At 50.3% G+C, this 22,280-nt stretch overlaps 1 protein-coding gene across 1 annotated transcript; it reads left to right on the top strand.

Annotated features, from left to right (window-relative positions):
- Positions 1-879: 879 nt before the first annotated feature.
- On the top strand, positions 880-18,801 carry LOC145337589 (mitochondrial import receptor subunit TOM40 homolog). Its single transcript, XM_080182381.1, has 6 exons — positions 880-1,190; positions 6,559-6,626; positions 10,761-10,853; positions 13,652-13,753; positions 17,748-17,853; positions 18,578-18,801. Exons 1-6 carry the CDS (start codon positions 1,019-1,021, stop codon positions 18,799-18,801), a joined length of 765 nt encoding a protein of 254 aa, XP_080038507.1. The 5' UTR covers positions 880-1,018.
- Positions 18,802-22,280: the final 3,479 nt, after the last annotated feature.

The following is a 22,280-nucleotide window of genomic DNA, read 5'->3' as shown; positions in this document are numbered from 1 at the left end:
GGCACTCCCTCACTACTGCCCCTCTGACAGCGCGGCACTCCCTCACTACTGACCCTCTCACCGTGCGGCACTCCCTCACTACTGACCCTCTCACCGTGTGGCACTCCCTCACTACTGACCCACTGGGAGTGCTAACTTGTACTTTATACAGTACAATTGCTGTACAATTTAACGTGCAGTAGAGGCAGACAGATATAGATCAAGCCATACAGGAGTCATGCAGAAGTCGACTGAGAAAGCCAGCTCTCCTCTTCTCTCCACAGATGTTGCCAGGCCTGCTGAGCATTTCAAGCACATACAAGGAGACCTGATTCAGCACTGAACTTAATGCACACCAGCATCAAAACGCACATCTGCTGCAACAAATAAAACTGAAACAAGACGTGTTTGTGGAGGCAGAGACAGAGTGTCCATGTGACGGGATGTGATGCTGCTTCCTTCCCCACCCAGCTCCATTCATTCCCCAATGGCTCCAGGTTGCTTGCTGACCTTCAGCAGCACATGGGAGGGGAAGAGGCAGCAGAGCGCAACCCAACTTGAAACGGGCCCAGCGCCGCGGGCGCGGCCCAGCCCGCTTTTATTAACATAACAGACAGCCATCGTGGCCAATAAGGAGGGGAATTCCGGCTGGATCCTCCAATCAGTGAGTGCAGGGGGCGGTGCCGGGTCGGAGAGGCGCAAGGTTGTATGCGCGGTGCGGGCGGGTGTGCGCCTGCACTGTCTCTCAACCCAGCATGCTAGCGACGTCCCGACTCCGCCCACGCGCCTTGATGGACAGTTTGGTTGATCAATGGACGAGTGAGAATTTGTCGTCGGCATGGCCGGACGACCAATAGGAAAATGCGTTGGTGGAAGGGGCGGGACGCGATGGGGGTTAGCAGGTTTGGTTGCACTCTGCCGGTTCTCACTCACACACGCACCGGGGGGAGGGGGGGATCTGGTTATATCGGTTATATCGCTAGTTAGTAGTACCTCTCCCCCTCCTCTCCTCTTTTCCCTGTTACTAGTTGGTGAGACGATGGGTAACGTGTTGGCGGCCGGCTCCCCGGTGCCGGTGGCTGGCTTCTCGGTGCCGCCCGGCTTCTCGGTGCCCCCGGTGTCGCCGCAGCCGCCGGCCGGCCCCCAGGTTGCAGGCCCGGGCAAGCTGGCCAACCCCGGCACCTTCGAGGAATGTCACCGCAAGTGTAAAGGTAGGAAAACGGCTGGGGCTGGGGGGAATGGTCAATGCACTTTGACCTCTGACCCCCTTCTCCAGTGCAGCCCCTCGCTGGGTCACTCAAACTCCATATTTTAACATGACAAACAAATCCTCCCTGGGGGAGGTAAACATCCCCCCCCACCCCACCACAAGAGGTAACTTGCATGTGGTCAGTCAAGGTGAGTGGGGAAGTAAAAATGGTCAATGCACTCTGACCTCTGACCCCTTTCATATCCCACTGCCCTCCCCAACCATTGCTGCCCTCGCCTGTGATGTAGACTGGTTCGCTCTCCCCCACACCCCCCAGCGGCGCAGAACTGGGCATAACCTGTCGGTTGGAGCCATTCTTCAGGTGAGGTGTCATCAGATTGTGGTTGCCAGCTCTCTTGTCTGCCCAGGCGATCAAGATCTCACATGCCGGAGATTTCGCAGATTGGCATTCTTCCCTCAGTGCAGCACCATCAAAAAAGGCTGATTGCTGGGGCCGCCATCTCACTGGCAGCTTATGGGATCCTGCTCTGTACCTTTAGCTGCTGTGTTCCGTCACAAAATTTTTGATTGGCTTTATTATTGCCACATATATTAGTATACAGTGAAAAGTATTGTTTCTTGCGCATTATACAGACAAAACATGCTGTTCATAGAGAAGGAAAGAAGAGGGTGCAGAATGTAGTGTTACAGTCATAGCTAGGGTCTTGAGAAAAATCAACTTCATGCAAGGTAAGGTCATTCAAAAGTCTAATGCCAGCAGGGAAGAAGCTGTTCTTGAATTGGTTGGTACGTGTCTCAGACATTTGTATCTTTTTCCTGATGGAAGAAGGTGGAAGAGAGAATGTCCGGAGTGCGTTGAGTCCTTGATTATGCTGGCTGCTTTGCCGAGGCAGCGGGAAGTGTAGGCGGAATCAATGGATGGGAGGCTGGTTTGAGTGATGGACTGGGCTTCATTCATGACCTTTTGTAGTTCTTGAGGTCTTGGTCAGAGCAGGAGCCATCCCGAAATATCAGCTACTGGGCGATTCCAAAGGAACCTGTTGTCTGTGAAGCTCCCTGTGAAACTTTGACAATCAGTTGAAGGTTTTGGGAGAGGGTTTTGTAGATTTTTCGTGGGTGTGTCATGTGACTGAATGCTGAGTAAGGTCTGAGGGACTGAATGGCCTCCCTCTTGTTCCTTTGTCCTCAGACTGTAGTCTGGATTGTGTTAGAAGAAAGACACTGTAATTATACCATGTCTTTCAAGGTATGATGGACATTGAGGTCCTTGTTGAATTGTCATCACTTTTGTAATGTCAAAATTATTACATGTGCTATGTATGAATCATTTGCTGTATTTTTATTTCAGAATGCCTGATTGACTTTATGACTCAGTTGCAAGGTTCATTTTGATGCATTTCTCCTTTTCCCAGCTCTGAGGAGCTCGAGTTTAGCTGGGTTTTGAATTCCCCAGCGTGAGTTGGAGTAATGGCTGGACACTCTCCTGATGGTAAACTCATAGGAAGCGGGAGCTGGAGAAAGCACAGACTCTCACTCCTGGTGCCAGCAACGAGGGAGCATTTTGACATCTCTCGGATGAGACCCCAAACCAAGCCTCCCTTGGTTTAAGGCCCTCTCAGCATTGGCTGGTAGACGTGAAAGATCCAACACCTACTCTGAGAAGAAAAGGGATGGATCTGGGTGTCCTGGTGTATGAATCACAAAAGACTGGTCTTCAGATACAACAAGTAATTTGGCATCTTATCCTTCATTGTGAGGGGAATTGATTACAAGAGTCAGGAGGTTATGCTTCAGTTGTACAGGGCATTAGTGAGACCACATTTGGAGTATTGTATACAGTGTTGGTCTCCTTATTTAAGGAAAGATGTAAATGTGTTAAAAGCAGTTCAGAGGAGGTTTACCAGACTAATACCAGGAATCTGCAGTTCTAATGTCTAATGAGGAAAGGTTAAAGAGGTTAGGTTTGTGTCCACTGGAGCTTGGAAAAGTAAGAGGTGACTTGATCTAAGTCTTTTAAGATCCTGAGGGGTATTGATGGGGTGGATGTGGAGAGGATGTTTCCTCTTGTGGGGGAATCTAGAACTAGGGGGTCGCTGTTTATGAATAAGGGGTCACTTGTTTAAGACAGAGATATGGAAAAATATTTTCCTCTCTGAGGTTCGTGAGTCCCTCTGATTGGCACGGTGGCACACTGGTTAACTCTGTTGCCTCACAGTTCCAGGGACTTGGGTACGATTCCCAACTTGGATGAATGTTTGGAGTTTGCATGTTCTCTCTGTGTCTGCGTGAGTTTCCTCTGGGTGCTCCAGTTTCCTCCCACAGTCCAAAGATGTGCTGGTTAGGTGTGTTAGCCATGCTAAATTGTCCCTTAGTGTCCTAGGATGCACAGGTTAGAGGGGTTGATGTGGTAAATATATCGGGTTCTGGCGATAAAGCTTGGGTGGTCGATGCAGAATTGATGGGCAAATGGCCTCTTTCTGCACTGTAGGGATTCCATGGGTCTCTGGAATACTCTTCCTCAAAAGGCAGTGGAAGCAGAGTATTTGAATATATTTTGGGCAGAGACAGATTCTCAATTAACAAGGAGGTGAAAAGTTATCGAGGGGTGGGCAGGAATGTGAAGTCAAGGTTAAGCTCAGATCAGCCATGAGCTCGTTGAATGGCGGAGCAGGCTTGCGGGGCTGAGTAGGCTACTACGGCTCCTCGCTTTCAAAGGGGCTGTGGCTCTGGAGTCACATAGGCTGGGCCAGGTAAGGACGGCAGATTTCCTTCCCTGAAAGACGTTAGTGAACCTGATGGATTTTTGACTGTCCCGTAGTGTCACCCTTAATTCCAATTTATTCACTGATGAATTTAATTGCTGGCAGTTGCTGAGTCTCTCAATCAGTAGTCTAGACCTTTGAATGATATGCAGTAATAGAACAGCTAGGATAACCACCGTGCCACCCCTGCCTGTTGCTCGTGGCTGTGCTCAAATTGCCGAACTGGTTTCCTGCATCACAAATGTGACGTTGTTACGCATGTGCGCTCCCTTGGTTGTGAAAGGTTTTGGGATGTCCTGTGGCTGTGGATGAGGGCTGGAGAGATTAAAATTCAAAACTGGGAGGTGTTGAGAAAGTAATTTGGAGAAATTTACTTCCCTGGGCACTGGGAAAGGAGAGAGCATCGACATAAGGTCAGGATGTAGTGAGCACGGGGTATGTGCATGGGGAACGGTCGACATTGGACAGCAGTACGTTCGGTGTCCATGCGAGTATTTAATTGGAGGACGGGTGAGTGGGGAGCCCAAAGTGAAAGGTCATCTCAGCTGTGTTGGAATATTCCCTTCGCAACGGTGTCAGTGTGTGGTACAACATCCCTGACGGGAAGGGGCAGCAGCAAGATGAGGAACCTCCCCTGCTACCTATGCAGCTGCCTGTAACTCTCAGAATACTGTGCTCCTCCAGTACTCGCCTCATGCACATTCCCTATTTGATGATGCCTTTAGTGGCCTGGAAATGGGAGTGCACTAATCTAGACTGACAACATTAAGAGAGTGTCGCACTGCTGTCCACTCTGTACTGAGGGAGCACAGCGTCATTGGTGTTCAGATTACGGGGAACACAGCGCTGTCAGAGGAATGGCTTGGGGCAAGGAGAACGCTGGCGGACGCATGACTCAGTGTGGGGGGGGGGAAGGTGCAGTGTTGTCGGAGGGCTGGTTCGGGGGAGAGCGCAGGGCTGTCGGAGGGATGGTTCGGGGGAGAGCGCGGGGCTGTCGGAGGGATGGTTCGGGGGAGAGCGCGGGGCTGTCGGAGGGATGGTTCGGGGGAGAGCGCGGGGCTGTCGGAGGGATGGTTCGGGGGAGAGCGCGGGGCTGTCGGAGGGATGGTTCGGGGGAGAGCGCGGGGCTGTCGGAGGGATGGTTCGGGGGAGAGCGCGGGGCTGTCGGAGGGATGGTTCGGGGGAGAGCGCGGGGCTGTCGGAGGGATGGTTCGGGGGAGAGCGCGGGGCTGTCGGAGGGATGGTTCGGGGGAGAGCGCGGGGCTGTCGGAGGGATGGTTCGGGGGAGAGCGCGGGGCTGTCGGAGGGACGGCTGCGGGGCGGGGGGAGCGCGGGGCTGTCGGAGGGACGGCTGCGGGGCGGGGGGAGCGCGGGGCCGTCGGAGGGACGGCTGCGGGGCGGGGGGAGCACGGGGCTGTTGGAGGGATGGCTGGGAGGGGAGCATAGGGCTGTCGGAGGGACGGCTCGGGGGGGAGCGTGGCGCTGTAGGAGGGATGGCTTTGGAGGGCCGGGGGGTGCAGTGTTTTCAGAGGGACGCTTGGGGAGAGCGCAGTGCTGTCAGAGGGACAGTTCGGGGACGGGGGAGTGCGGCGTTGTCAGAGGGACACTTGGGGGCGGTGGGGGGAGTGCGGCGCTGTCAGAGGGACACTCGGGGGGTGGAGGGGGGAGTGTTGCGCTGTCAGAGGGAAGGCTCAGGGGAGCACAACGCTGTCAGAGGGACACTGGGGTGGAGTGCAGTGCTGTTAGAAGGACAGATCGGGGGAGGCTGTCGAAGGGACAGTTCTGGGGGAGCGCGGGACTGTCAGAGGGACGGGTCAGGGGGAACATGTCGTGCTCAAGTAGAGGGGAGCTGATAGGCATGCATTGAAGAATTGAGTCGTGTCCTCAGTTGGATTTGGGCAAATGGGGTAATCAGGGCAAAGGATTAATTTAATTGTGCTAATGAAGAACTGGCACTGACAGCGAGACTGGACACAGCGTCTGTACTACTTCCTTTTCTGCCCAACCAATCTGAGAGCCAGTTATACTGAATTGTCATCTCTGTAAAACACTGGGATACAGCAATGACTTCTTCCTCCCTCCCTATCTCTGTAGCCTTCTCCAGCCCCGACTACCCTCCCTATCTCTGTAACATCCTCCAGCACCTACAACCCGCCCTACTTCTATAACCTCCTCCTGCCCAACAACCCTCACGAACTCTGTAACCTCCTCCAGCTCCTACAACCTTCCCTATCCCTGTAACCTCCTCCAACCCCTCAACCCTCCCTAACTCTGTAACCTCCTCCAGCTCCAACAACCATCTCATCTCTGTTACCTCCTCCAGTGTCTACAACCATCTCTATCTCTTTAGCCTCTCCAGCCCCGACAAGAGCTTTTTCTCAGTCTGTCTCTTTCGCTAATGTTAATCATTGTGTGGTTTGTAGGGGGGAGGTCAGAGTGTATTGTGTCCTCTTGTCACATTCCTTGCAATGTTTTGCAAGCTTCTGTGTACACGTGGGAAATTGTCGCCCGCCCCTGTCTATCCCTTATCGATAAGGTGGAAATCTCTGCATTTGGGGCCTTTGTCAATTGTGAGTTAATCGCTGTCTCTCTCTCTCTTATTTCCAGAGCTTTTCCCAATTCAGATGGAAGGGGTGAAACTCATCGTAAACAAAGGTCTCAGCAACCACTTCCAGGTCAGTCTGCACAAGCTGCACATGATGGTGTGTAGTCTGGTCTGACAGCAGTCTGGCCTTGGTGGAGTGCTCAATCTATGCAGCAGCTTTCTCAGGCAATACGATGGCAGCAGATCAAACTCATAGATTCACGGAGGAGGCCATTCAGCCCATTGTTCCTGTATTGGTCCTTTAAAAAATATCTTCAGTTCGTCACTCTCCTCCCCACATCCCTGTAAATTTTCCCTCTTCCAAGATTTTTCCAACTGCCCCTTTTGAAAGTTCCTATTGAATCTGCTTCCACCGCCCTTTCAGGCAGCACCTTCCAGATCACAACAACTCGCTGTGTGTGAAAAAAATAAAATTTTCCTCATCTCCCCCTTCTGGTTCTTTTCCCAATTCTCTTCAATCTGTGTCCCCTCTGGTTACTGAGCCTTCTGTCACTGGAAACACTTTCTCCTCATTCACTCCATCCAAAGCCAACTGCCCCTCACCGCTCCCCCCCCCACCCTCCGCCCGCTTCCCGCCCCCCAACTCATGATTTTGAACGCCTTGATTCAATCTCCCCCTAAACCTTCTCTGTTCCGAGGAGAACGATCCCAGCTTCTCCAAGTCTCCCCAACACGAATTAAAGTCCCTCCCGTGAGAATATTCTCGAAAATCTCCCCCCGCGCCCTCTTCAAGATGTTGGCCTCCCTCTGATGGGTGTGCTGCTCAAAACTGAACACAATCCTCTAGCAGAAGCCTTTTTTTAATATTTGCAATGATAGAGCGGCATGGTGGCACAGTGATTAGCACTGCTACCTCACAGCGCCAGGGACCCAGGTTCAGTTCCCGGCTTGGGTCACTGTGTGCGGAGTCTGCACATTCTGTCCGTGTCTGCGTGGGTTTCCTCCGGGTGCATCGGTTTCCTCCCACAGCCTGAAAGACATGCTGGTTAGGTGCGTTGGCCATGCTAAATTCTCCTTCAGTGGACCTGAACAGGCGCCAGAGTGTGGCCACTTGGGGATTTTCACATAACTTCATTGCAGTGTTAATGCAAGCCTACTTGTGACACCAATAAATAAACATTTTAAAAAAAGTGCTGGAAAGGGGATTTAGTGTAGTTTTGTCAGTGCAGAGTCGATGGGCCGAAGGGTCTCTTCATAGACCATCATAGAATCCCTGCAGTGCAGTAGGAGGCCATTCGGCCCATCAAACCTGCACCGACCATAATCCCACCCAAGCCCCATCCGCACAATCCCATGCATTTACCCTAGCTAATGCCTGCTGATACCAAGGGGCAATTTAGCACGGCCAATCCACCTAACCCACACGTCTTCGGACTGTGAGAGGAAACCAGAGCACCCAGAGGAAACCCACGCAGACACAGGGAGAATGTGCAGACTCCACATAGACAGCAACCCAGACTGAGAATCGAACCTGGGTCCCTGGCACTGTGAGGCAGCTATAGTAACCACTGTGCTTATGACTCTATTTACCTTCTAAATTCTCTCAGCTTTCTTGCTGGGCGTCTGAACTCACACTTTTGGAGCATTATTCAGGATCTCTGGATTCTAAGAATAGAAACAGTGCCACAAACCTACTCTCCCCTCCTGGGAACAGGAGCTCTAGTGTTACTCACCAGTCAAGACTGTCAGTGCCAGGATGATGCTGATCCACCTCATGGTGCAGGAGGCTTCAGGTTCAATTGCAAAACTAGAAAAGATCCAAAAAGATAGAGAGACATGAATATTTTTCACCTCGTTATCTGATCCAGGTCTGACCACCGTCCATACTGCACTATCTGTTATAACGACTCTTACATTGGACAACATGAGGTGGCCCAGTGGCACAGCAGTCGGCACTGCAGCCTCACAGCAGGAAGTCTCTTAACACCAAGTTAAAGTCCAACAGGTTTATTTGGTAGCAAAAGCCACAGGATTTCGGAGGACTGCTCCTTCGTCAGATAAGTGGGAGTTATGTTCACAAACAGGGCAAATAAAGACACAAACTCAGTTTACAAAATAATGATTGGAATGCAAGTCTTTACAGGTAATCAAGTCTTAATGTGAGTGAAGAGAGGGTTAAGCACAGGTTAAAGAGATGTGTATTGTCTCCAGCCAGGACAGTTAGTGAGATTTTGCAAGCCCAGGCAAGTCATGGGGGTTACAGATAGTGTGACATGAACCCAAGATCCGTGTTGAGGCCATCCTCATGTGTGCGGAACTTGGCTGTCAGTCTGTGCTCAGCGACTCTGTGTTGGCTTATGTCATGATAGCCATCTTGGAGAACGCTTACCCAAAGATCACAGGCCGAATGCCCATGACTGCTGAAGTGTTCTCCAACAGGAAAAGAATAGTCTTGCCTGGTGATTGTCGAGCGCTGTTCATTTCATCCTTTGTTGTAGTGTCTGCATGGTCTCCCCAATGTACTATGCCTCGGGACACCCTTTCCTGCAACATATCAGGTGGACAATATTGGCTGAGTTGCAAGAGTATGTGCCGCGTACCTGGTGGATGGTGTTCTCACGTGAGATGATGGCATCCGTGTCAGTGATCTGGCATATCTTGCAGAGGTTGCTGTGGCAGGGTTGTGTGGTGTCGTGATCACTGTTCTCCTGAAGGCTGGGTAGTTTGAAGCGGACAATGATCTGTTTGAGGTTGTGCAGTTGTTTGAAGATGAAGTGGGGGTGTGGGGTTGGCCTTGGCGAGATGTTTGTCTTCATCAATGACTTGTTGAAGGCTCCGGAGAAGATGTCGTAGCTTCTCCACTCCGGGACTCTCAGCGCCAAGGGTCCGGGTTCGATTCCTGGTTTGGGTCACTGTCTGTGTGAAGCCTGTATGTTCTACCCATGTCTGCTTGGGTTTCCTCCAGGTGCTCCGGTTTCCTCCCACAGTCTGAAAAGCATGCTGGTTAAGGTGAATTAGCCATGCTAAATTCTCCCTCAGTATACCCGAACAGGCACCTGAGTGTGGCGACTAGGGGATTTTCAAAGTAACTTTATTGTGGTATTAATCTTTAATTCATTCAATTGAGAATTAGGTTTTTCCCACTGTATGTTTTGGATGTTAGATGGCCTAAGCTAGAATGATTTCAATTCTTCTGTCCTTTTCCAACAGGAGAGTTTAAAGTTTTTATAACGTTTATTTATTAGTGTCATAAGTCGGCTTACGTTTACACTGCAATGAAGTTACTGTGAAAATCCCCTAGCTGCCACGCTTGAGCGCCTGTTCAGGTACACAGAGAAAATTTAGCATGGCCAACGCACCTAACCAGCACATCTTCTGGACTGCAGGAGGAAACTGGAGTACCTAGAGGAAACCCAAGCCGACACAGGGAGAATGTGCAGACTCCACACAGATAGTGACCCAAGTCTGTGATGCTGTGATGCAGCAGTGCTAACCATGCCACCCCCGGAGGCATCTTCAAAGAAAAATGTGATTATATTCGAATATCCTCCACTCAGCACCCCTCTGATTGTCTACACATCAAGACGCAATGCAGTGTTGCAGGAAACGCAGCAGCAAGTTTGTCCACAGCAAGCTCTCGTGAATTATTTTACCATCGGTAAAATAATTAGCACGTGTGTTTTGGTGATATTGACTCAGCTGTAAATACTAGTCAGTGCGATGGAGAGCTTTCGCCTGCTTTCTTGAGTAGAGCCAATGGTATCAATCATATCCACCTGAGAGGCAACACAGGACCTGACTTTTACACAACTTCCAAAATGTGACATCTCTGACAGTGCGGCGCTCCCTCGGTGCTGACCCTCTGACAGTGCGGCGCTCCCTCGGTGCTGACCCTCTGACAGTGCGGCGCTCCCTCGGTGCTGACCCTCTGACAGTGCGGCGCTCCCTCGGTGCTGACCCTCTGACAGTGCGGCGCTCCCTCGGTGCTGACCCTCTGACAGTGCGGCGCTCCCTCGGTGCTGACCCTCTGACGGTGCCGGCGTTCCCTCGGTACTCCTGGATATTTGCTTGAGTGGGTCTCAAATCTCTAACTCGTGGCTTACGACTGGAATTTACTGAGAAATGTTTATAAATGGAACTCCTAAAAGCCCTGAAATCTCCACACGCCTTGTTGTACAAATCATGAGGCATTTTACCTGCTGCTGCCTGCTTTCAATCTTTTTGCTTTCACTGAAGTCAGAATATCTCTCTCTCCCCGATACAGGTCAATCACACAGTTTCTCTCAGTACGTTAGCAGAATCCAGCTATCACTTTGGAGCGACATATGTTGGCACGAAGCAGCTCAGTCCCACAGAGGTAAGAATGACTCTCCCTCAACACAGAGTCAGTGATTCAGTCAACAGTATATAGCCCAAGCCCAGCCACTGAGTCAGGGTGGTTTATATACAGGATGACATGTGCGCAGGAGTGAGTAACAAACTGGAATCTAATCGAGGGGATTGGGATTGCTTATATATAGAATAACAGATACCCGGGAGTGAGTTACAAACTGGAATCTAATTGAGGGATTCGGGGTAGTTTACATGTAGAATAACAGATACCCGGCTGTCAGTTACAAACTGGAATCTAATCGAAGGGTTCGGGTTGGTTATATATAGAATAATATAGAATCCTGGGAGTTAATTAAGACTGGAATCTAATCGAGGAGTTTGGGGTGGTTTGTAAATAGAATAACAGATATCTGGGAGTGAGTTACAGACTGGACTGTAAGCGAGGAGTTCGGGATGGTTTATATATTCACAGAATCATAGAACCCTACAGTGCGGCAAGAGGCCATTCGGCCCATCAAGCCTTCACCGATCACAATCCCACCTGGGTCCTACCCCCATATCCCTACCTATGTTACCCGCTAATCCCTCTAACCTACATAAGTCAGGACACTTAGGGGCAATTTTAGCATGGCCAATCAACCTAACCCGCACATCTTTGGACTGTGGGAGGAAACACGAGGAGAATGTGCAAAACCACACAGACAGTGACCCGAGCTGGGAATCGAACCCAGGTCCCTGGAGCTGTGAAGCAGCAGTGCTAACCACTGTGCTACCGTGCCACCCATACATAGAATAACAGACATCCGGGAGTGAGTTTCATACTGGAATCGAATCGAGGGGTTCAGGGTGGTTGAAGTATAGAATTACAAATACCCGGGAGTGAATTACAGACTAGAATCTTTTTGAGCAGTTTAGGTTTATATATAGAATAACTGATACCTGGTGGTTTAGAGGCAACACTGACCTATACAAGAAAGGCAGATACAATCTAAGGAGATCCATCAAAGATGCCAAAAGACAGTACCAGACCAAGTTGGAGTCCCAGGCTAGCTACACCGACCCCCGCAGACTATGGCAATGTCTGCAAAACATTACAGGCTACAAGATGAAGGCATGTAAAATTGCTGGCTCCAACGCACCTCTCCCTGATGTGCTCCATGCACTCTATGCTCATTTTGAGCAAGAGGTCAGCGAGAGCACACCCTCCACCCTGGAAGCCTCGGATGAACCTGTATCTGGGGTCACCATTGAAGATGTCAGAGCAGCTTTCTTGAAGGTCAGCCCAGGGAAAGCGATTGGCCCAGATGGGGTACCCGGATGTGCACTCAGATCCTGCGTGGATCAGCTGGTAGAAGTATTCACAGACACCTTCAAACTCTCTTTACAACGATCTGCTTCAAGAAGACGACTATCATTCCTAGTACCTAAGAAAAGCCAAGCAGCTTGCCTTAATGACTATCAGCCGGTGGCTTTGACATCCATCGTTATGAAGTGCTTCGAAAGGTTAGTCATGGCATGAATCAATTCCAGCCTACCGGACTAACAGATCCACAGCAAACGCTGTTTCCCTAGCCCTGCACTCAACCCTGGAACACCTAGGATTCCTATAATAAGGATTCCTATGTCAGACTCCTATTTCCTGTGGCCTATGTCAGATGTGCATGCACGCGCACACATACACACTCTCACGTGGCATGGTAGCTGCTTCACAGTTCCAGGGACCTGGGTTCCATTCCCGGCTCGGGTCATTGTCTATGCAGAGTTTGCACAGTCTCTCTGTGTCTGCATGGGTTTCCTCTGTGTGCTCGGGTTTCCTCTGTGTGCTCTGGTTTCCTCCCACAGTCCAAACATGTGCAGGTTAGGTTGATTGGCCAAGCTAAATTGCCCCTTAATATCCCGGGATGTGTAGGTTAGAGGGGTTAGTGGGTAAATACGTAGGGATACGGGGTAGGGCCTGGGTAGGATTGTTGTTGGTCAGATTTGATGGGTCAAATGGCCTCTTTCTGCACTATAGGGTTTCTATGGTTCTATGGACTACAGCTCAGCCTTCAACACTATTACTCCCTGAAAACTCATCTCTAAACTCCGTGGCCTGGGCTGCCTCAGCACCTTCCTCTGCGACTGGATCCTGAACTTCCTAACTCTCAGACCACAATCAGTACGGCTAGGCAACAACACCTCCATAATAATCCTCAACACCAATGACCCACAAGGCTGTGTTCTCGGCCCCCTATTACTTGTACACCCATGACTGTGAGGCCAAATTCCCCTCCAATTTGATTTTCAAGTTTGCTGACAACAACACCGTAGTGGGTCAGATCTCAAACAATGATGAGACAGAATACAGGAATGAAATAGAGAATCTGGTGAACTGGTGCAGCAACAATAATCTCTCCCTGAATATCAACAAAACGAAGGAGATTGTCATTGACTTCAGGAAGCATAGAGGAGAACATACCCCTATCAACATCAAAGGGTCAAAAGCTTCAAGTTTTTAGGTGTCCAGATCACGAACAACCAGTCCTAGTCCCCCCATGCCAACACTATAATTAAGAAAGCCCAGAAAATTAAGAAAGTTTGGGGTAGTTTATATACAGAATGACAGATACCCAGGAGTGAGTTACAAACTGGAATCTAATTGACAGGTTTGGGGTGGTTTGTAAACAGAATACAGATATCTGGGAATGAATTACAGACTGGAATGTAATCATGGGATTCAGGGTTGTTTATACACAGAATATCAGATACCTGGGAGTGAGTTACGGACTGGTTAAGGGGTTTGGGAGAATATATTACAGTAACAGCTTTTGTTTAATTTTCTAGGCATTCCCAGTGTTAGTAGGAGATATGGATAACACAGGCAGCCTGAACGCACAGCTCATCCATCAACTAACAAACAGAGTGCGGTCGAAAATGGTGTTACAGGTGAGTGTATTGGGACTGCTCACGAACTAACGCATATGATTCGGAATGAAAAAGTCAGAATGGGATGAACAGCTGGGCCAGGGGGAGTGAAATATCATCCTGTCACTGAGATGGTCTTGTATTCTTTGGTGACCATGTATTGGCTGAAAGTCACAGTGTGGCTGTGAGCAACATCAAACTTGAAATCTTTGTGGAGCATTGGAGGAGCTCTCTTTGCTTTATCTGTATCTAACCCCGTGCTGTGCCTGTCCTGGGAGTGTTTGATGGGACAGTGTAGAGGGCGGTTTATTCTGTATCTAACCCTGTGCTGTACCTGTCCTGGGAGTGTTTAAGAACATAAGAAATAGGAGCAGGAGTAGGCCATCTAGCCCCTTGAGCCTGCCCCGCCATTCAATAAGATCATGGCTGATCTGAAGTGGCTCAGTTCCACTTTCCTGCTTTCTCCCCATAACCCTTAATTCCCTTGCCTACCAAAAACTTATCTACCTGCGTCTTAAATATATTTAGCGAGGTAGCCTCCACCGCTTCAACGGCCAGAGAATTCCAGAGATTCACCGCCCTTTGAGTGAAGAAGTTCCTCCTCAACTCCGTTCTAAACTGCACCCCCCCTTATCTTGAGGCTGTGCCCTCTCATCCTGCTATCCTTTCTGAGCGGGAGGAACCTCTCAACCTTTACCCTATCCATCCCCTTCATCATCTTGTACGTCTCAATAAGATCCCCCCTCATCCTTCTAAACTCCAATGAGTACAAGCCCAGTCTATTCAGCCTCTCTTCGTAGTCCAACCCCCTCAACTCCGGTATCAGCCTAGTGAACCTCCTCTGCAGTCCCTCCAAGGCCAAAATATCCTTGTGCAAGTGTGGCGACCAAAACTGCACACAGTACTCCAGCTGCAGCCTCACCAGTGCCGTGTACAGTTGTAGCAAGACCTCCCTACTTTTATATTCAATCCCCCTCGCTGTGAAGGCCAGCATCCCATTTGCCTTCCTGATCACCTGCTGCATCTGTATGCTGGGTTTTTGCGACTCAAAAAGGACCCCCAGGTCCCTCTGCACCGTAGCATGCTGCAGCTTTTCGCCCTTTAAATAATAGTCCCTCCTACTATTATTCCTGCCAAAGTGGATAACCTCACACGTGCCAACATTGTATTCCATCTGCCAGGTCCTCACCCACTCGCTCAGCCTATCTAGATCCCTCTGCAGACTTTCTACACCCTCCGCACAATTTGCTTTTTCACTTTGTGTCATCAGCAAATTTCAACACCCTACACTCAGCTCCCTCCTCCAGATCATCTATATAAATGGTAAATAGCTGAGGCCCCAGCACCGATCCCTGGGGCACTCCACTAGTCACCAACTGCCAATCCGAATAGCACCCATTGACACCTACACTCTGCCTCCTATTTGACAGCCAATCCTCTATCCACGCTAACACCTTACCCCCAACTCCATGCCCCCTAACCTTCTGTAACAACCTTTTGTGCAGCACCTTATCAAACGCCTTCTGAAAATCGAGAAACACCACATCCACCGGTTCCCCTCCGTCCACCGCACTAGACACATCCTCATAGAATTCCAATAAATTCGTCAGACACGACTTCCCCTTAACGAATCTGTTTGATGGGACAGTGTAGAGAGAGCTTTACTCTGTATCTAACCCTGTGCTGTACCTGTCCTGTGAGCGTTTGATGGGAGTCATGATGTGGAAATGCTAGCGTTGGACTGGAAGTAAACACAGTAAGAAGTCTCACAACGCCAGGTTAAAGTCCAACAGGTTTATTTGTAGCAAACACCACTAGCTTTCGGAACACTGCTCCTTCGTCAGGTGGGTGGGAGTTCTGATCACAAACAGGGCATATAAAGACAAATTCAATTTACGTGAATAATGATTGGAATGCCCTCAGGCTGACTGACCTACATTAGTCCATTGAGTAGCATGCTTGCCTCCCAAGTCAGATCGTTGTAGGTTCAAACCCACTCTGAGACAAAGCTCAGTCTGAACGAGTGCTACACCGTTGGAGGTGTGTCTACCTGATTTACAGCTAATCAAGTTTTAAAGGTACAGACAATGTGAGTGGAGAGAGCGTTAAGCACAGGTTAAAGAGATGTGTATTGTTTTCAGACAGGAAAGTTAGTGAGATTTTGCAAGTCCAGGCAAGTTTTGGGGGTTACAGATAGTGTGACATGAACCCTAGATCCTGATTGAGGCCGTCCTCACGTGCGGAACTTGGCTATCAGTCTCTGCTGAAACACTCTGTGCTGTCATGTGTTGTGAAGGCCACCTTGGAGAACACTTACCTGAAGATCAGAGGCCGAATGCCCGTGATTGCTGAAGCGTTCCGCAATAGGAAGAGAACAGTCTTGACTGGTGATTGTCGAACAGTGTTCATTCATCTGTTGTTTGTAGCGTCTGGATGGTCTCCCCAATGTACCATACCTTGAGACATCCTTTCTGCAGCGTATCAGGTAGACAATGTTGGCCAAGTTGCAAGAGTATGTACCATGTGCCAGGTGGATCGTGTTCTCATGTGAGATGATGGCATTTGTGTCAATGATCCGGCACATCTTGCAGAGGTTGCTGTGGCAGGGTTGTGTGGTGTCGTGGTCACTGTTCTCCTGAAGGCTGGGTAATTTGCTGCGGACAGTGTTCGTATGAGGTTGTGCGGTTGTTTGAAGTGGGGGTGTGGCGATGGCCTTGGCGAGATGTTCGTCTTCCTCAATGACATGTTGAAGGCTCCAGAGAAGATAATGTAGGCTCTCTGCTCTGGGGAAGTACTGGACGACGAAGGGTACTCTGTCCACCGTGTCCCATGTTTGTCTATTGAGGAGGTTGGTGCGGTTTTTCGCTGTGGCGCGTCAGAACTGTCAATCAATGAGCCAAGTGTCCTATCCTGTTCTTGTGAGGGCATCTTTCAGCATCTGGAGGTGTCTGTCGTGATCCTCCTCATCTGAGCAGATCCTGTGTATACAGAAGGCTTGTCCGTAGGGGATGGCTTCTTTAACGTGTTTAGGGTGGAAGCTGGAGAAGTGGAGCATCGTGAGGTTATCCGTGGGCTTGCAGTACAATGAGGTGCTGAGATAACCGTCCTTAATGAAGATGTGTGTGTCGAAGAATGTAAATGATTCCAGACAGTAGGCCATGGTGAGTCTGGTGGGATGGAACTTGTTGATGTCAAGCTACCCAGCCTTCAGGAGAACAGTGACCACAGCACCACACCACCCTGCCACAGCAACTTCTAAGATATGCCAGATCATTGACACGGATGCCATCATCTCACGTGTGAACACCATCCACCAGGTACACGGTACATACTCTTGCAACTAGGCCAACGTTGTCTACCTGATACGCTGTAGGAAAAGATGTTCCAAGGCATGGTACGTTGGGGAGGCCATATAGACATACGACAACGGATGAACGAACACCATTTGACGATCACCAGGCAAGTGTTGGCGAACACTTCAGCAGTCACGGGCATTTGGCCTCTGATCTTCAGGTAAGCATTCTCCAAGGCAGTCTTCATGACACGTGACAGCGCAGAGTCGCTGAGCAGAAACCGATAGCCAAGTTCCGCACACATGAGGACGGCCTCAACCGCGATCTTGGGTTCATGTCACACTATCACCCTCAAAACTTGCCTGGACTTGCAATATCTCACCAACTTTCCTGTCTGGAAACAATACACATCTCTTTAACCTGTGCTTAATGCTCTCTCCACTCACATTGTCTGCACCTTTAAGACTTGATTAGCTGTAAAGACTCTCATTCCAATCATTATTTTGTAAACTGAGTTTGTGTCTTTATATGCCCTGTTTGTGAACAGAACGCCCCCCCCTCACCTGACGAAGGGCAGCGCTCCAAAAGCTTGTGGCGTTTGCTACAAATAAACCTGTTGGACTTTAACCTGGTGTGTGAGAATTCTTAGTGTTTAATGGGGACAGTGTAGAGGGAGCTTTACTCTGTATCTAACCCCGTTCTGTCCCTTTCTTCTCTCTCAGACGCAACAGTCGAAGTTTATAAACTGGCAGGTTGACTCGGAGTATCGGGGCGATGACTTCACAGCCACGTTGACCTTGGGAAATCCCGACATTCTCCTGGGATCTGGTGAGCAAACATTCCCGTTTCTGTTGCACCTTTCACCAGCTGTGATATCCCAAATCTGGGGAGGGGTGGGGTGGGGGGCATGCAGGCCCTCAATCCTGTTATAAGGAACAGGAGGAGGCCCCATTCAGTGCCCTCAGGCTGACTGACCTACATTAGTCCATTGAGTAGCATGCTTGCCTCCCAAGTCAGATTGTTGTAGGTTCAAACCCACTCTGAGACAAAGCTCAGTCTGAACGAGTGCTACACCGTTGGAGGTGTGTCTACCTGATGAAACGTTATACTTTGGCCAGGTCTGGATAGGCATGGCAAACATCTTGGCCATCTCTCATTGGACCCCTGCTCTCCCTCTCTTCCCTCTCTCTCTGGCACCCCCCTCACCCCGTCTCTTTGGACCCCTGCTGTCCCTCCCTCCCCCCCCTCCGTCCTGTCACATCCCCCGCCCCCCGCTATCTCCATTTCTCTGGCCCCCTGCCCCCCTCCTCTTCCTCTCTTTTTCTCTCTCTCCTCCCTCTCTCTCTCTCTCTCTCCACTTCCCCCCACCTCCCCCCTCTCCTCGTTCCCTCTGGTCCCCTGCTCTCTCTGTGTTGCTCAGAGTGATGGTCCTGCCCCCCAGTGTTGCATTCGGTGAGAGACCTGTGCCTGTCAGTTGCATGGTGGGTGTGCTAAGGGAGGTGTGAGGGGGTATCTATGTGGGGTGTGACCCTTTCCCATCTTGGTTTTGTAGGTATCTTTGTCGCTCACTACCTGCAGAGTATCACGGCCAATCTGGCTCTGGGAGGAGAACTCGTCTATCACCGTCGGCCGGGGGAGGAGGGTGCCGTGATGTCAGTCGTTGGCAGGTACACAGGTAGGTCAGCTTGGGGTGCCCAGTCCCCCCTCCAATGCTACATGTGTGCGCTGTTGCTCCCATACCACACCAATGTTAACTTGCTGCCAGCTAGGGGGTAATGGGGGTTTGCGATGAAGTAGGTGGTCAAAAATGCACTGTGCTGCTGCAGAGTGGGGGACGTGGGCCTTTCCCAGAATAACTCCGGTGGCTGAAAGGATTACATTTTGAGGGCAGGCTGCGCAGACTGGGTTTGTATAAATGGACAGTTTAGCTGATGTGTTTGAGATGATGAAAGGACACAAGATGGTCGGTGGACAGAAGCTTTGTCCTCTGGTGTGGGGACGGGTAGGGCTGGAGTCCCGAACAAGGGAGCAGGACCTTAAGCCAGGCTGTTCAAAGGTGTCGATACCAAGACTTACAGCACAAAATGGGGCCCTTCAGCCCATTGTGTGAGGGAGCACGTCTACATACAAAGGGCAGGACTTAATCAATTAATGGTAGTGTGTTGGGGAGAGTTAGAGAACAGAGATCTAGAGGTATAGGTTCATAGCTCCTTAAAAGTGGAGTCACAGGTGGACAGAGTGGTGAAAAAGGTATTCAGCATGCTTGGTTTCATTGGTCAGGAGTTGGAACATCTTGTTGAAATTGTACAGGATGTTGGTAAGGCCACACTTGGAATACTGTGTTCAGTTCTGGTCACCTTATTATAGAAAAGATATCATTAAACCAGAAAGAGTGCAGAAAAGATTTACTAGAATGCTACCAAGACTTAATGGTTTGGTTTGATTTGATTTATTGTCACACGTATTAACACAGTAAAAAGTATTTTTTTTGCGCTATACAGACAAAACATACTGTTCATAGAGAAGGAAACGAGAGAGTCATAGCTAGAGCATAGAGAAAGATCAATTTAATACAAGATAAGTCCATTCAAAAGTCTATGGCAGCAGGGAAGAAGCTGTTTTTGAGTCAATTGGTACATGACCTCAGACTTTTGTATCTCTTTCCTGATGGAAGAAAGTGGAAGAGAGAATGTCTGGGGTGCATGGGGTCCTTATTTATGTTGGCTGCTTTTCCGAGGCAGCAGATAGTGTAGACGGAGTCAATGGAAGGTTGGTTTGTGTGATGCATTGGTCTACGTTCGCAACCTTTTGTAGTTCCTTGCGGTCTTGGGCAGAGCAGGAGCCCATACCAAGCTGAGATACAACCAGAAAGAATGCTTTCTATGGTGCATCTGTAAAAGTTGGTAAGAGTCGTAGCTGACATGCCAAATTTCCTTAGTCTTCTGAGAAAGTAGCATTGGTGGGCTTTCTTAACTGTAGTGTTCACATGGGGGAACCAGGACAGCTTGTTGATGATCTGGACATCTAAAAACTTGAAGCTCTCAACCCTTTCTAGTTCATCCCCGTTGATGTAGGCAGGGGCATGTTCTGCTTTGCACTTCCTGAGGTCGATGACAATCTCCTTCATTTTGTTGACATTGAGGGAGAGATTGTTGTTGCTGCGCCAGTTCGCCAGATTCTCTATCTCATTTGAATTATAAAAAGAGGCTGGAGAGACTGGGACTCTTTTCCCTGGAGCTTAGGGGTGACCCTCTTGAGGTCTTAAAATAATGAGGGGCGTAGATCAGCTAGATGCTCAATATCTTTTCCCAAAGATAGGAGAGCTTAAAACAAGAGAGCATAGGTTTAAGGTGAGAGGGGAGAAATACAAAAGGTTTCAGAGGGGATATTTTTACACACAGGGTGTGACTGTCTGGAACAAGCTGCCAGGGGTGGTAATAGAGGCAGGTACAATTTTGTTTTTGAAAAAAACATTTAGACAGTTACATGGGTAAGATGGGTATTAGAGGGATATGGGCCAGATGCAGGCAATTGGGACTAGCTTAGTGGTTTTAAAAAAAGACAGCATGGACAAGTTGGGCCGAAGGGCCTATTTCCATGCTGTAAACCTCTATGACTATGTCCCCTCCTGCAATTTTCATGGAGTCAGGCCAGGTTTTTTTAAAGTTTGAGTGGGAATTTGGAATCACCATCCAAAAAGAAACACCTGTCAGTGCTGGAGATCACTGAGACCACTTGCGTTTTGTTAAGAGTTTTGGAACCATTGCCAATGTTCGGGAGTTGGGCCACAGATCAGTGTTGAGTGTGGGAGGGTAGATTTGAGTGAGCATTGCCGCAGTGTCAGTCTCCACCACCAGATGGTGGTGTTGCTCCATTCTGGGTCTGGACATGGGACAGCTTCCCAAACCCAAGTTAAGAGGAGGGGAATTTCCCAGGAGCTGAGCCCGCAGCACTGACCAGGTTCTGGGTGAGGGGCAGGTTGCTGGGGATTTAGTCGATGTACAGCATTGCAGCCACAGAACTCCTATCGTCACCCCTACATCTCCCTCCAGCACTGTAGGAAAGGGGGAGGAGTGCACTTGATGGGCTGAATGGCCTCTTTCTGCACTATATGATTCTGTGATTCTCATACAAAGTGGGCACACTCGAGTGGGAATTCTACACAGGTTGCAGATTATGGAGTCATTCCAAAGCTTTGCTGTTTCACCAGTTCAGTTTGTACAGCTCGTTTAAGCTGGTAAAATATCCATACAAGGAGCCTTAATCCAGCTCCGAGACACGTCAGGACATATTAGGGACAAGGGACCAAAATACACTCGGAGGTCAGATTTAAGAAGTGTCTTGAGAGGCAGGGAGAGAGAGAGAGATGGGGGGAGAGGGAGGGAGAGAGGGATGGGGGGAGAGGGAGGGAGAGAGAGAGAGGGATGGGGGGAGAGGGAGGGAGAGAGAGGGAGGGATGGGGGGAGAGGGAGGGAGAGAGAGGGAGGGATGGGGGGAGAGGGAGGGAGGGAGAGAGAGGGAGGGATGGGGGGAGAGGGAGGGAGGGAGAGAGAGGGAGGGATGGGGGGAGAGGGAGGGAGGGAGAGAGAGGGAGGGATGGGGGGAGAGGGAGGGATGGGGGGAGAGGGAGGGAGGGAGAGAGAGGGAGGGATGGGGGGAGAGGGAGGGAGAGAGAGAGAGGGAGGGGGGGAGAGGGAGGGAGAGGAGGGAGGAGAGAGAGGGAGGGAGGAGAGAGAGGGATGGAGGGAGAGAGAGGGAGGGAGGGAGAGAGAGGGAGGGATGGGGGGAGAGGGAGGGAGGGATGGGGGGAGAGGGAGGGAGAGAGAGGGAGGGATGGGGGGAGAGGGAGGGAGAGAGAGGGAGGGATGGGGGGAGAGGGAGGGAGAGAGAGAGAGGGATGGGGGGAGAGGGAGGGAGAGAGAGAGAGGGATGGGGGGAGAGGGAGGGAGAGAAAGAGAGAGAGGGATGGGGGGAGAGGGAGGGAGAGAGAGAGAGAGAGGGATGGGGGGAGAGGGAGGGAGAGAGAGAGAGAGAGGGATGGGGGGAGAGGGAGGGAGAGAGAGAGAGAGAGGGATGGGGGGAGAGGGAGGGAGAGAGAGAGAGAGAGGGATGGGGGGAGAGGGAGGGAGAGAGAGAGAGAGAGGGATGGGGGGAGAGGGGAGGGAGAGAGAGAGGAGGGATGGGGGGAGAGGGAGGGAGAGAGAGAGAGGGATGGGGGGAGAGGGAGGGAGAGAGGAGAGAGAGAGGGATGGGGG

The sequence above is a fragment of the Carcharhinus amblyrhynchos genome, unplaced genomic scaffold, assembly GCF_965287045.1.
Source record: "Carcharhinus amblyrhynchos unplaced genomic scaffold, sCarAmb.v2.hapA scaffold_53, whole genome shotgun sequence".
NCBI lineage: Eukaryota > Metazoa > Chordata > Chondrichthyes > Carcharhiniformes > Carcharhinidae > Carcharhinus > Carcharhinus amblyrhynchos.
Note: the sequence above shows the minus strand (reverse complement) of the source record. Positions and strands in the feature narration are given on the sequence as shown.

Coding starts and splice junctions, on each gene's coding strand:
- LOC145337589 (XM_080182381.1), top strand. CDS start 1,019: ATGGGTAACGTGTTGGCGGCCGGCTCCCCGGTGCCGGTGGCTGGCTTC. Junction 1,191..6,558: donor ATGTCACCGCAAGTGTAAAG/GTAGGAAAACGG, acceptor TCTTATTTCCAG/AGCTTTTCCCAATTCAGATG. Junction 10,854..13,651: donor AGCAGCTCAGTCCCACAGAG/GTAAGAATGACT, acceptor TTAATTTTCTAG/GCATTCCCAGTGTTAGTAGG.